The 15,987-nt window shown below is 41.3% G+C and overlaps 1 protein-coding gene across 4 annotated transcripts in view; it reads right to left on the bottom strand.

The window, feature by feature from the left end:
* Positions 1-15,987, bottom strand: part of PPEF1 (protein phosphatase with EF-hand domain 1) — a 95,992-nt gene that overhangs the window by 8,433 nt on the left and 71,572 nt on the right. For 2 of the 4 annotated variants that reach the window (XM_081081517.1, XM_081081516.1), the window contains exons 12-14: positions 10,401-10,541; positions 4,241-4,426; positions 2,030-2,172 (exon numbers count right to left, since the gene is read on the bottom strand). In XM_081081517.1, coding sequence (XP_080937643.1) covers positions 2,030-2,172; positions 4,241-4,426; positions 10,401-10,541 — 470 coding nt within the window. The remainder of the gene's footprint in view (positions 1-2,029; positions 2,173-4,240; positions 4,427-10,400; positions 10,542-15,987) is intronic. The other 2 variants (XM_081081519.1, XM_081081518.1) reach the window with 1 other exon arrangement.

The raw sequence follows: 15,987 nt of genomic DNA, 5'->3' as shown, positions 1-15,987 counted from the left end.
AATAATCCCTATCAAAATCCCAGTTGGCATTTTTTGCAGCAGTTGAGATGCTGATTCTAAAATTCATAGACAAATGTCAGGGACGCAGAAAAACCAAAACTATCTCAAAAAAGAACCAGGTTCAACTCACATTTCCGTTTCAAAATTTACCACAAAGGTATAGTGATCAGGACAGTGTGTTACTCACATTAGGATAAACATGTAGATCAATGGAATCCAATTTAAAGTCCAGAAATAAACCTGTACCTTTATGGTCAATTGATTTTTGACAAGTGTGCCAAGACAATTGAATGGGGGAAGGATAATCTTCCTGACTGATGGTGCTAAGACAACTGAATGTCTGCAAGTACAAGAATGAAGTTGGATCCCAATCTTACACCATACATAAAAAGTAACTCAAAATGGATCAGACACCCAATTGTAAAAACTTATTCAGTAAAATTCTTAGAAGAAAACATAGGTATGTGTTTGGGGTTAGACAATGGCTTCTTAAATTCAACAATTCATATATCTAAAAAGTGACATGTATACAGGCTATATAAAGAACTCTTACAACACAATAATATAAAATGGGGGGATAATATACATAGGAAATTCAAAGAAGAGAAAATGCAATTTCCAAAAACATAAGATGGGTAAACTCAGCTTGGCAAAATAAGAATAGGGTAAAAATATCTGAGACTAATGAGGATATGAAGAAACGGTATATTGTTCTTCAGGTTGTTAATTATTACAATTCTTGGAGTATCCAGCAACATTTTAAACATATAAATCCATAAATCTCGTATTTTGAAATCTTACCTAAAAGCAACACTAAAACTTTATATATATATATATATATATATATATATATATATATATATATATATGCACACACAGAGAGAAATGTTTGTTGTAGTATTGTTTTTAAGTGCAAAACCCTGGAACCATTCTGGTTGGCCATTATTTGAAAAAGATTTACTCACTTCACAAGTGTTATGGCATATATACACTACAGAATATTATGTATCTATTAAGAAGAATGAATTAGGTCTATATGTACTAACTTGGAGTGATGTTCATGATAGAATCTTTAGGGAAAAAGTCAGTTGTAGAATAGAGTGTGCAGTGTGATTCTATCTTTATAAAACGAAATGTATGTATGGTGTTTATTGACTTTCTCCTCCTACTAGGGTATGCATTTGATGAGGGAAAGCAGTTTTGCTTATTTAGGTTATTGCTATATCACCTGTGCCTAAAACAGCGTCAGATACATAATATGTGCTCAATTTGTTTTTTATTCAATGAATGAACAATTGCTTGTCTATTTTTGTTGAAGCAAGGAGAACAGGGTGGAAGGTCCACACCAGGCTATTAATTTCAGTTACCTATGGGGAAAAGGATTATTGAAAAGTAAGGGGAGAGAGATCATTAACATTTTCTTTATATATCTCACTTCTTAATAATAAATATATTCATTTTATAATGAAGATATTAAAAAGATAATGTTTTTTTTGTTTGTTTGTTTGTGTTTTTTTTTTTTTTTAATTTGGAAATGTCGGGGAGCCAGGCGGGCAAGTCCAACTCAAGGAGAGAGCCTTCCTCCTAAAAAGATAATGTTAAAGGGAGAAAAAGAAGACAAGCTATGAATGCCATTGCATGGAGAAACACAACTCTTTTGTCATATACACTGCTGGATAAAGAAACAAAGAAGTAACTCCAGACTGGGCTGTTTGAGGGCAGGGACAGACAAAACTACAGGTTACAGGGCTGGATGGTGTGGGGACCTTTTTTTTTTTTTTTTTTTACATTCAATTAAGGACTGGATGCTGACCACTTTATCCATATAAAGAGATATATAAATTTAAAAATTGCTCTTCTTGTTGTCAAATATGAATGTATTTGCTACTTCGTGTCTGGAACTATTTCCATACCAATGCGTTAACAATAAGTAGTAGTCTTCACCCTCGTGGCTGTTCTTAGTCACTTTGGATTGGTTATATTTGGTCACCAGTACCCATGTTCAGAATTCCCCTTAGAGTATACACACCTTTGATGAAGAGGTCTTAGGCATGTTGCCTTTGTTACTTGATACTGGAAAAATCGAAGGGTTGTACAAAACCCAACCTTGATGTAAGCACCTCGATTACTGCCTTCTTCATAATAATTAGAAGCAGAAAATACCGTAATAACCTAATTAAAGAATAAGAGGATCGGGTTTACATAGAGGTAGTTCTCAAAATATCCTTCAATAAAGTCAGAAATAGCTCAAATCTTAAAAAAGCAAAAATTAAACAAAGTTCAGAATCCATACAAATCATTCAAGCCTGTCAAGATTTCCTGTGATTCCATTGGAGAGAAACAAGGCTTTTAAATCAGTGTCCCCAGAAGTACTGATTTTTAGCCTTCATCCACACAGGGTATGGCCTTGCAATCCTGAGTATAATCTCAGCTTCAATCTTAAAATCCTCCTTAATGCTCTGTTTTGTAAATTCTAAATTTTCCAAGGGGGTAAAGCCTTTATTTTCTTTTCTTGTGATATTTGAGCATTCAAAATAAAACTTGTCTAGTATCAGTCTTTTGCTTTTGCTTGGAACTGACTGATTTGGAGGGCCCAAGGCACTCCACAAAACCAGTGCTTTAAGTGCATAGAAATAGTGACTAAAATAAGGGACCATGACCACTCAGTTGGCCTTGGGGCTGTGGTGGAGGATGGATGGTAACATCTGTCAGTGACCAAAAACCTTGCTTAGATCAAGTCCTATCCTAATAAGTCACTGCTATTTTCTCTCCATTTTCTTATTACCAACAATCCTATATAATAAAAGGGTAATATGCAAATTGACCCTAACAGCAGAATGACTGGGAATGACAGGTCGCTATGATATGCACTGACCACCAGGGGGAAGATGCTCAATGCAGGAGCTGCCCCCTGGTGGTCAGTGCACTCCCACAGGGGGAGCTCCGCTCAGCCACAAACTGGGCTGATGGCTCCAAGTGTAGTGGTGGTAGCGGGAGCCTCTCCCACTTCCTTGGTAGTGCTAAGGATGTCCGACTGTGGCTTAGGCCTGCTCCCCACAGGACATCCCCCGAGGACTCTTGGGCTGCCAGAGGGATGTCTGACTGTCAGCTTAGGCCAAATCCCCAAGGGAGCAGGCCTTAGCTGGCAAGTGGACATCCCCCAAGGGGTCCTGAACTGCGAGAGGGTGCAGGCCGGGCTGAGGGACCCGAATGCACAAATTTTTGTGCACTGGGCCTCTAGTCTCTAAATAATACTTGCATTAACCACTTCACAATTGTTATTAAGAGCCAGAAATGTAGTGATATAATTAAGAAATGCAAAAGTGTTGAAATAAAAGGAAATGACATTCAAATTCATATTCTTTTGTATTCATTGCTGTCAGTATTAGAAAAAAGAGTATCCCAGGACAAATTGGGACAAGAAACCAGTTCCTCAGTCCTCACCTCTTCTAGCCTTATTACACACCACTGCAGGAGCACATTATACTCCATTTTAGTGGCTACAGCTTAACTAACTACAGTGAATGACTTCCTAGAGATCACCTTCTCAAGTGAGTGGAGGGGAAGTGAATTTGTTGCTCTGCCCTGCACCAGGAACATGCAAAGGTGAAAGAGCAAACTGGATTCACGGCTGCCATTTAAGTGCTCAATGAGGATAAATACAATCTCAACCCCACCTTACTGGAGATTTGCCTTGAGATCAGTAAAAGCCTTTATCTGTGTGTATTTAGTGTTGCATGTCAGTTTCTGTCTTTGGGATTAGGGAAGATGACGGAATTAAACCATATATCCCTTAGGGTGAGGGACAGAGAGGCCCCGTCCAACAATGTATGTAAACCCTACAGCAGTGATGGCGAACCTATGACACGCGTGTCAGAGGTGACACGCGAACTCATTTTTTGGTTGATTTTTCTTTGTTAAATGGCATTTAAATATATAAAATAAATATCAAAAATATAAATCTTTGTTTTACTATGGTTGCAAATATCAAAAAAATTTCTATATGTGACACGGCACCAGAGTTAAGTTAGGGTTTTTCAAAATGCTGACACGCCGAGCTCAAAAGGTTCACCATCACTGCCCTACAGTCTCCTGTTTCTGTCTACCAAAGCATGGCCTTTTCTCTAGGTACCAGGGAAGACATCTTTCCATGGGCCTTTAGGTGAGACACATCCTGTGAAGAAAGACTGTGCTTAGGGGAAGGATGTCTGTGATGGTGTCACCAATAATGTTAGCTTACCTTCCCATCATGGCATATTTCATACCCTTCAGGCTTACATTCGTGAGACCTAATGAGCAGCTTCAAATGGTTTTTATTAAGAAACTTCGAGGTAACATCTGGCCCAAAATAGCAGCCCCCTCCTCGACATGTGTTTGGATAACAGCCTCGTTTCCCTCTAGGATCACTCCACAGAATATCGATAACCTTAAAACAACAAACCAGATTAGGCTGCTATTTACAAGGGAGAGTTTATCTTTCTAGATTCCAAATTCTTTTCCAGAAATATTTACCCATATTATCCCAAAGTCTTACTATTTCTCATTCCTCCTTCAAAATTGTTTCATATTTTTATCCTTCATGAATCTCTTCGAGAATAGTTTTAATTTTATAGCCACCAAAATCCCTTTCTGCTCATCCCCAATAACCAATGTTGCAATAATAGTAACTGATGTAGAAATACCTAGTAATCATGAAGAATCAGCCCTTGGCTTTTTTTTTTTTTAATCCATCACAAATGTTTCACAATTGCCGATTCTACAAAAGTCTTTTCTCTTGAAAGAACTTAATTGTCATGTTCAAAGGAGATAGCTATTTCTCCACAATGAACACACATTAGGTATTCTTAATATGGCCAAAGAGATAAGGTAGGTCTCTCAGTTGTGGCTTTGGCCCTGGTGTTTGTACTGTTGAATACATAAGGTGAGGAAGTGTTTTTCATATCGCAAATATAGACAACTGCTTATCCAAGAATACCTCCTAAAGCATCTCTTTTGACTTTATGCCCTCTTGATAAGTACATCTCAGTTTCAACAATATATTTAGCCACTGGTTGGTTTCCACAATGTGTTCTACTAAACCCACAAGTATTTTATTAGCATAACATTTTCTTTTGGGGCTGAAATAAGCAAAAGCAGTCTACATGATGTCCAGGACAAAAGACCCAAGTTTCTAAGAATATTTTAATAGAAATTTGGGGGCTTCCTGTTTGTGGCTGTAATCTATGTATAATGTTTCTTTATTCAAATGTCTCCTACAGGAGCTTAAACAGTAGTGAAAAAAACTAATTTTGTCACTAAATATGTATAACCTTGAGAAAACTCTCTGGATCTCAGTTTCTAGATCTTTCAAATCAGAGGTTTGGGCCATAAGACTTGTAAAGTATCTCAAAGTTCTAACAAACCATGATTCTAAGAGTCTATATTTTCCACGTGCTTCTTTTGAGGGAATGAAGAAGCATGCATTTTAAGTTGTACAGTTACTCTCATGCAGTGGTTCTCAACCTTCCTAATGCCGTGACCCTTTAATACAGTTCCTCATGCTGTGGTGACCCCCAATTTCATTGTTACAAATTGAACATAATTAAAGCATAGTGATTCATCACAAAAACAATATGTAATTATATATATGTTTTCTGATGGTCGTAGGCGACCCCTGTGAAAGGGTTGTTCGACCCCCAAAAGGGTCGCGACCCACAGGCTGAGAACCGCTGCTCTAGTGGGTGTTAAGAAGAGGGTCATAAGTGGCTGTCCCACTAAACATGATAGTACAGCTATTTATAGGTTTGGCATTGAAGGAGAGCTAGATATAGTAAGGGAAAAGACAGTGAGGTGGAGAAAAGAACAGAACTGGCTGGGTAACTGCTCTGGGATGACAGGCACCAGGTCAGAACTGGAGAAACATTGCACCAGACACATTTCAGACACTTGTAGAGTTTTTGATGATTGATTAAAGTGAGAATTAAAACCACCCAAAGATGACTCTCCTTTCTTCTCTACTAAATTCAATCACTAGAACAACCCTACCCTACAAATAAATAAAATGGAACCCATTTACTTTGCTGGTGTTTATGATAAAAATAACACTTGCATTTTAAACTGAATGATATCTTGCTCCTATACCATAAACTCATGTTTGGAGGATGACTTGGCATCCTATATAATAAAGAGCTAATATGCAAAATGACCCTCATGCCCTCACAGCACAAGATGGCTGCCCCCACGTTGTCACAAGATGGCCACCCCACATTGTCACAAGATGGTGCCACAAGATAGCCACCCCCATGTTGTCACAAGATGGCCACCACAAGATGGCTGCCCTCACATCATCACAAGATGGCTGCCCCCACGTTGTCACAAGATGGCCACTCCATGTCATCACAAGATGGCCGCCCCACATCGTCACAAGATGGTGCCACAAGATAGCCACCATGTTGTCACAAGATGGCCACCACAAGATGGCTGCCCTCACATCATCACAAGATGGCTGCCCCCAAGTCATCACAAGATGGCCACCACAAGATGGCTGCCCCACGTTGTCACAAGATGACCACCCCCACATTCTCACAAGATGGCCAACAGGGGAGGGCAGTTGGGGGTGATCGAGCCGGCAGGGGAGCAGTTAGGTGTCAATCAGGCTGGCAGGGGCGCAACTAGGGGCAATCAGGCAGCCAGGCAGGTGAGTGGTTAGGAGCCAGCAGTCCCATATTGTGAAAGGGATGTCCTACTGCTGGATATATTTTATTGATTTTTTACAGACTGGAAGGGAGAGGGATAGAGAGTTAGAAACATCGATGAAAGAGAAACATCGATCAGCTGCCTCCTGCACACCCTCTACTGGGGATGTGCCTGCAACCAAGGTTCATACCCTTGACTGGAATCGAACCTGGGACCCTTCAATCCGCAGGCCAACGCTCTATCCACTGCGCCAAACCGGTTAGGGCCAGACTGCTGGTTTTAAACTGGTAGATGGACATCCTCTCAGGGGCCCCAGATTGGAGAGAGTGCAGGCTGGGCTGAGGAACACCCCTCCCCCCCCAGTGCATGGATTTTATGCACTGGACCTCCAGTTTAGTATAATAAAGGAGAAAACATGGAACACAAGGAGTTTTGTTTTATAAGGAGGGGATTAAGATTTAAATTCCGCCCTAACCATTTGGCTCAGTGGATAGAGCATCAGCCTGCAGACTGAAAGGTCCCAGGTTCGATTCCAGTCAAGGGTATGTGCCTTGGTTGCGGGTACATCCCCAGTGGGGGGTGTGCAGGAGGCAGCTGATCGATGTTTCTCTCTCACTGATGTTTCTAACTCTCTGTCCCTCTCTCTTCCTCTCTGTAAAAAATCAATAAAATATATTTTAAAAAAAGATTTAAATTTTCACATGAGGTGTAAGTCAATTATGCCAAATTACTCCTGGAAAACCTCTTAAATTACCCTTAAAGCACAGTATATATGACTTTGTATATACAACCCTATATAGCAATGTGGATGTGTGATATTTTATATATGTGATAATGTATAATATATTATATGAAAGTAAAATTTTATACATTTCTCTCCTTTTTGCCATATGTATATAGTTGAAATTTACATAAATTAAATGCACATATGATGGGGCTCTATTGAAATAGATTAATCACTGGCCAAGGAATTAATTCTTCAAGTGTCACCTATGTCACTTGGGACAAATCACTTTGCCTATTTAGGCCTTAGATGGCTCAGCTATGAAATGAGGAAGATATATATAACACTCATTTTTCTTTGATTCAAAGTCATAAGGGATAGGTTTATAGAAATGAACTTCAGAATCATTCATTCCTTGAATTCTGCATTTCTTTTTGTCTAGAATTCATTCACTTGAGTAGGTTTACACAGACTGTGGCTAAAACATAGATTTAATTCTGAGGCTCACAAACAAAAACTTCTATAAAGGGTGAAACAAATTCCGAGGCAGAGATAGTCTCTCTCTTCTCTGGAACACCCTGTCTCCTCTGACATGCAGGGTATTTTGGGTGATAAGTGCAAAAAGAATAACTACTTACCATTCTTTCCTGAAATTGTCAAACTAAAAATTGGGAAAGTTTTACTGAATGACAGCTTTTTATGACCTGGTCAATAAATATCTGATTACAAAACACTGTTGAAACTAAAGATCTGAAGAGATGGAAAGACATCCCATGTTCATGAAGTTGAAGATATAATATTAAGAGTGCAATAGCATCTAAATTGATCCATAGATTCAAGGCAATGCCTACCAAAATCCCAGCTGCTTTTTGGTAGAAATTGACAAGCTGATCCTAAAATTCATATGGAAATTTAAGGGATCCAGAATAGTCCCAAAAAAATCTCAAAAAAGAAGAAAAAAGGGTGGATAACTCACACTTCCCAGTTTTAAAACTTCATACAAAGCTACCATAATCAAAACTGTGTAGTACTAATCTTATCTAATATAGAGGGAATATGCAAATTGACCATCACTCTGTAATGGTCAAGATGGCTACACCCATAGCAGAGGCAGGGATTCCATAACACAAGAGGGCTGTGTCCACAGTGGAGGCAGGGATTCTGTAAAACAAGATGGCTGTGCCCACAGCGTAGGCAGAGTTCCTGTAACGAGCCTTAAGGAGCAATCAGCAGGGACCTGAGGCTGCGTGGCACTGGGCTGGGGCAAAAGACCTGAGGCTGCGCCACCTGCCTTGTAGGGCTTGACAGGGGACCTCAGGCTGTGGCCCCCCGCCCTGGCACTGGGCCAGGGGACCTGAGGCCATGTGCCACACCCCAGCAGGGCTTGACAGGGGACCTCTGGCCATGCCCCCTGCCCAGCGGGGCTTGATGGGAAATCTCAGGGCATAGCCCCCACCCAGCGGGGCTTGACAGGGGACCTCAGGCCACACCTCCGCCCTGGTGCCGGGCCAGGGGACCTCAGGCCGCGCCACCTGCCCTGGTGCCATGCTGGAGGACCTGAGGTTGCACTCCCCATCCTGGCGCCAGGTTGGGGGACCTGAGGCCGTGCCCCCCACCATGCAGTGCTTGACAGGGGACTTAAGGCTGTGCCTTCCACCCATGGGGCTTGACAGGGGACTTCAGGCCATGTCCCCCACCCTTGGGACTTGACGGGGGACCTCAGGCCATGCCCCCTGCCCCAGTGCCGGGCCAGGGGACCTGAGGCTGCACCCCCCGCCTGGTAGGGCTTGACGGGGGACCTCAGGCTGTGACCCCTGGCCCAGGCCAGGGGACCTCAAGGTGCACCTCCTGGCCCAGGCCGGGGGACCTCAGGCTGCGCCCCCTGCTCCGGCGCCAGGCCAGGCAACCTGAGGCCGTGCCCACCTGGAGGGTTTGATGATGGTGGGGCCGGCCAGGTCTGGATCTAGTCCAATGGGGGTGGGGCCAGCCAGGTCTGGGTTTTGTGTGATTTTGAGGCACATGTGGGTGGGCGGGGACATGACTCTGGTTCCCGTGGCACACCCCAGACTCTGACAGGAGGAAGATTTTCATATACATTTTACTAATTTTCTTTCATCTCTGATACTTCTATTATAAAGAGCAAATAGCAATATTAAAATATTTCCTCTAATTAATTCCCTTTTAATGTACACAAATTTCATGCACCAGGTCACTAGTATAAGGATAAACATATAGATCATGGAATATAATTAAGATTCTAGAAATAAACCTTCATATTTAAAGTCAATTGATTTTTGCTGGGGGTACCAAGAAAATTCAGTGGGATCAGTCTTTTTAACAAATGGTGCTGGGATAACTGGATATCCACATACAACAGAATGAATTTTAACACCTACCTCATACCATACACAAAATTAACTAAAAATGGGTCAGACACCTAAATGTAAGAGCTAAAACTATAAAACTCTTAGAACAAAACATAGGAATAAATCTTCATGACTTTGGGTTAAGCAATGACTTCTTAGATATAATACCAAAAGCACAAAGCAAAAGCCCTGAGTAAAAGAAGCCAGACACAAGAGATCAAATATTGTAACATGTCCAGAAAAGGCAAATCTATAAAAACCAAAATAGATTAGTGGTTACCTAAAACTAAGGGGAGCAGGGCTGGGAGAGTGGGGAGGTGGGGAGGAAATGGGGAGTGACTGATAATAGGTATGGAGTTTACCCGGTGATAAAAATATTCTAAAATTAGACTGTGGTGATAGCTGAACAACACTGTGAAAATACCAAAAAACAATGAAGCATATACTTCAAATAAGTACGTTATGTGGTATGGGAATTATATATCAATAAAGCTGTCAAAAAATAGTGATAAATTCAGTGAGAAGGATATGATCTGTGTATAAAGGCAAGTCACTTTTTATCTCTCTATTGTAAGGGACAACATAATCTATGCTGTGTCTTCTTTGCCACTTTGGTGAACAATCTGATGACCTACCTGTTCCCACTCATGCTTTGTTAAATAATCAGAAGGTGATCCATTTAATTTGACTCCTCGAGGCACATGTCCTTTATTCTTCTTCATCTCAGTACCACTATCTTTATCCACTGGAACTGGTGGCATTAGCACGGATTTCATCTACAAAACAAATTCTTGCTTTAGTCAAACCCTATGCTTGGTGTGCTGCACGCAGAAACTTCAGTACCAGTTGCTATTCTGTCTATATTGTTGTGCCTCAACCCAGTGAAAAATGCATGGTCATCTTTTGCATCTCACCCATTTTCTTTATCTTAGTAATTCATTGATATCTAGAAAGTGAGCCTGTTAAATTCTGCTTGTACAATTTTCAAATAGATACATTTGCCCTACAGGGAAAGTTTCCCATTAGTTTCTAAAGGACCCTAGAGGCACAGATGTCAGTGCTAGACATGTTCTGAGGCATCATCTCAGGAAATGGACGATGCTAAGGGAAAACTGTCTCCCTCTGAGCCTTTATCTATACATTAGAGGCCCGATGCATGAAATCCGTGCGGGGGGGGGGGGGGCAGGGGGCACGTCCCTCAGCCCAGCCTGCACTCTCTCCAATCCAGTACCCCTCAGGGAATGTCCAACTGCCAGTTTAGGCCTTTCAGGATTGGGCCTAACCAGCAGTCGGACATCCCTCTTGCAACCTGGGACTGCTGGCTCCTAATTAATTGCCTGCCTGCCTGATCACCCCTAACCACTCTGCCTGACAGCCTGATGCCCCTAATTGCTCCCCTGATGGCCTGATCACCCCTAACCACCTCTGCCTGCCAGCCTGATTGTCCCCTAACTGTTCCCCTGACGGCCTGATTGCCTCCTAACTGCCCTCCCCTGCTGGCCTGATCACCCCTAACTGCCCTCCCCTGACAGCCTGATCACCCCTAACTGCCCTCCCCTGCTGACCTGATCGCCCCTAACTGCCCTCCCCTGCTGACCTGATCGCCCCTAACTGCCCTCCCCTGCTGACCTGATCACCCCTAACTGCCCTCCCCTGCTGGCCTGATTGCCTCTAACCAACTCTGCCTTGGCCTCTGCCACTGTGGCTCTGTCCAGAAGGATGTCTGGTCTAATTAGCATATTACCCTTTTATCAGTATAGATGGGGCTAAGAGAGAACCAATAGGCTTTGATTTCAGAAATACTTCAAAAGTGGCTGCTTTTCATTTTATTGTGTTTTCCTGGAGAAATGTGAGAAAGTACATTTATGTCCAGGAACGTTCTCAAAGGGGACATAAGCTGAAAACTTTGGAAGCCCTTCAACTTAAATGCAATGTGGTCTCAATCTGACCTGCCTGCAATTGGTGCTGTTCTCTAATCCTACTAATAAAGTGATGCATTTCTTTGGAAAATAAAATGTCTTTCTGATAGTATGCCAATTACTATAATCCCTTCTATATTCCCTTACATAACTTGAGACTGTAATTTTACACTTGTTTCTTTATAGCACCCTACCCTTATACAAAATAATTTTTAACACTAATTCTGTTATATTGGTGGCCTTAGTTCAGTGATAGACAATTCTCTGTGGTAGGTTCTTATAGTTTCTTCTATAAACTAGGGTGTATATGAAATCTTACCTTTGTTTTTCAAAAATAAAATTGAATCTTATTCTGAGGTCCTGTCTCATTGAGACTGTTGGAAATCCAATCTCAGCTATTATTGGTAAGTTCACAATCTACCCTCCTCATCCCCCTTCCCCAGCAAATGTCCCCAGGTCTTACACAGAGCAGAATATTCTGGGAGGACACTCTGGACTTGGGTCCACACAATTTCTGATAAACTCATTAGGCAAGTCCACGTGGTCTCTTAAGTACGTGTGGCTCTTCTGTTTTCGTGGCCAATAGGGATCAGGATACTTTGCCCCACCCCTTTCCTAAGGTACCACAACATCATTTTCTCCTGGAGGACCTCCTAACCATCCCTCCCCCCATCCCCTGCCAGGGAGTTTGAAGAATACTAGAATCTTAATCTTACAGAGTATTCCTTCTCCATCTCTCTGCACTGACCCATCGTCCCAAACTGCCCACCTTACAAAATGCCTTTAATGAACCTAGAATGGAGGTTGTCATCAGGTTCCCCAAACCCTCCCCCTCCCCTACTAACAGTTATACCACAACAGGTGTAAAACAGGAAGCAGGGTCACCCTACACTTGGAAGGTCCTAAGGGATGGAAAAGTAGGGGTTATAAATTTGGAATTGAGGCTCTAGGCAGGTCGCTCAGTTGGTTGGAGCCTTGCCCCCATGTATCAAGTTTGGAGGTTTAAAACCCAGTTGCAGCATATGCAGGAGGCAACCAATGAATGCATGGGTGAGTGGAACAATAGACTGATGTTTCTCTCTCTTTCTCTCTCTCTCTCCCCTTTCCCTCCCTCCCTCTCCATTGCTCTTTCTCAAATCAATTTTTTAAATTAAAAATAAATAAAATTGGACTTCAAAATCTACTTTTGTATCCCATCTGGTAGAGTTCTAAAGGCTTGAACATACTACTTTTATTACAGCTCTATTATATTTAATACAACTATGTGCTGCCAGTTAAACCTCACTCTAGGAGAGTAGAAGCTACAAAAACTATGTAAGTCAAATTTTTATCTTTAAAATCCATCTTATGAGTTGGCAGAACAATGATCTTTAAATGGTAGGAAATTTGAGGTATCCTGGGAAAATTCCTGGTCCAGAAACCTCTACTGAGAGTCTGTCTTCATGACTGAAATTCAAACCTTAGTCCAAGTATCAGGAAAAAAAGGAAAGAGTTGGAGAAAAGAGCTCTATGTTCAGAGCTTACTCTATGTTTTCTTCATTTAGGTAATTATATTTAATCCTAATAATTCAATATGGCAGGTATTTTTAGCTTCAATGTATAGGTATGAAAACTTTGACCTAAACAACTTTGGTTCCTTGTCAGTCACCCAGTCAGGGAGTGGCAGAAGCAGGATGAAAAGCTAGCTATACCTGTCTGATGTCAGAACTTCATGGTATTTACTAGATCAAGGTGGCTCTCAATTTAGAGATAGTAATGGGCATTCCAGATACATGAGATCTTAATACCTGAAAAAGCCCTAGAGAGGAAATGGATAGAGGATTTAAATGTAAGATGGGAAACCATAAAAATACTAGAGGAATCCAAAGGCAACAAAATCTCAGAATATGCCGAAGCAATTTCTTCACCGATACAGCTCCTAGGGCATTGGAAACTAAAGAGAAAATAAATGGGACTACATCAAAATATAAAGCTTCTGCACAGCAAAAGAAACCATCAACAAAGCAACAAGAAAGCCCACTGCATGGGAGAACATATTTGCCAATGTTATCACGGATAAGGGTTTAATCTCCAACATTTATAGGGAACTCATACAACTTAACAAAAGGAAGATAAACAATCCAATCAAAAAATGGGCAAAGGACCTAAATAGACACTTTTCAAAAGAGGACATTCAGAAAGCCAAGAGACATATGAAAACATGCTCAAAGTTACTAATCATCCGAGAGATGCAAATCAAAACAACAATGAGGTATCATCTCACACCTGTCAGAATGGCTATCATCAACAAATCAACAAAGGACAAGTGCTGGAGAGGATGCAGAGAAAAGGGAACACTCATGCACTGCTGGTGGGAATGCAGACTGGTGCAGCCACTATGGAAGACAGTATGGAGTTTCCTCAAAAAGTTAAAAATGGAACTCCCGTTTGACCCAGTGATCCCACTTCTAGGAATATATCCCAAGAAACCAGAAACACCAATCAGAAAGGATATATGCATCCCTATGTTCATAGCAGCACAATTTACCATAGCGAAGATCCGGAAACAGACTAAATGCCCATCAGCAGATGAATGGATTAGAAAACTGTGGTACATCTACACAATGGAATACTATGCTGTTGTAAAAAGGAAGGAATTCTTACCATTTGCAACAGCATGGATGGAACTGGAGAGCATTATGCTAATTGAAATAAGCCAGTCAATGAAAGAAAAATACCACATGATCTCACTCATTTATGGATAATAAGGACCATTATAAACTGAGGAACAAAAATAGATACAGAGGCAGAGCAACATCGAACAGACTGTCAAACTACAGTGGGAAGGCCGGGAAGGGTGGCAGGGGGGTAAGAGATCAACCGAAGGACTTGTATGCATGCATATAAGCATAACCAATGGACACAAGACACTGGGGGGTAGGGGCGGCTGGGGAATTGTCAAGGGGGGTAAAAAAAAGGAGACATAAGTAATACTCTTTGTAATACTTTAAGCAATAAAAAAAATTAAAAAAAACAACACTACAATAAATAAAACAAAAAGCCCTAGAGAGGGCTACCTGCTCAGGCTAATCTCAGGAAAGGAAAATTCTTCAATCTGATCAATTGGTAGTGGCTGCCACAGCTGATCAGTTCTGTTGTCATAGGACAGGTGGTGGTGGAGTGTCTCATTCCTGCCATGTGCTTGCCAATATTTGACTGACAAAAACATCATGTTCCCTTGCTCTTGGCTAGAATCATATCCCCTCATTATGCTAACACTATCTCATGTTGATCGAAATGTCTTATTGACTTGACTATTTATTGATACCATGAGAAAGATGCCTTAGACTTAGGGTGGCCTTAAAATTTATTGCAACTGGTATACTTTTGAGGGTAAAGGGAGGTGCTATTAACACTTACACCAAGACAACAGGTATAAATCAAGAAGTATGATCCTCTCTGGGTGAAGTTGGGGAGGAGGCTATGCAAAATCACTACAGAATTAGCAAAAAGGTTATAAAAAAGTTTGTATCCAGTTTTGTCTTAGGCTTGCCCACTTTGCTCTTAAAATCTCTTAGGAGATATTCAATCAACATTGAGTTAAGTACTTATTACATCTTAATTGCTGGGGATCCTGGGGTTATATCAGGGAACTAGAGAAGCAGGGGAAGATGGTACTCAAACAGTACCAGAGTTCGTTATTTAATTTTAGTAACTTATGAAGGATATATACAAGGGCTTCAGAGCATATAAAAGGAGAATTGATCTACTCTGCACATTGTGGAAGGCTTTGCAAGTGGGTCTATTTAAGCTGAAATTAAAAGGGTGAGAAGTTAGCAACAATATTATCATTCATATGTGTATAATGGTATAAGTGCTCCAAAAACTCAAGGTGAATAGGTGTCACACTTCTATCTACATCATATTAAATTCCAGCTCTGGACTCCACTTGCCTAGATTGGTTAGAAATTGGTTATCAGTCCTGAGGGGTAAGGGTTTCTGTTTTTCACTAGGACCATATATGATCATCTGGCTCCAGAACTGCTATCGGGCCTCATGCCCATATGGTACCCCTAAGCCTCTGGTCTGGGGACTTGGCTGGTACAGGAGGAAGACAACTCTAGTCATTCTACAAAGCCCAGCGGAAGGAGCCTTTCACAGAACCCACACAACCACTTCCCTCAGAGGTTTTATACATGCCCCTGCTCTGTTTCTGTTGTTTTTAATATGATTACTTAGGCTTAAAAATATTTCCAAAAATATTACCCTGAGCCATTTGGAGTATTATAAGGGAACTCATATCAATGCAGAAATCAAGTGCTGT

This window comes from Myotis nattereri, assembly GCF_964212035.1.
Source record: "Myotis nattereri genome assembly, chromosome: X".
NCBI classification, from domain to species: Eukaryota; Metazoa; Chordata; class Mammalia; order Chiroptera; family Vespertilionidae; genus Myotis; species Myotis nattereri.
The sequence above is the reverse complement of the archived record's forward strand: the minus strand, read 5'-3'. Positions and strand labels throughout refer to the sequence as shown.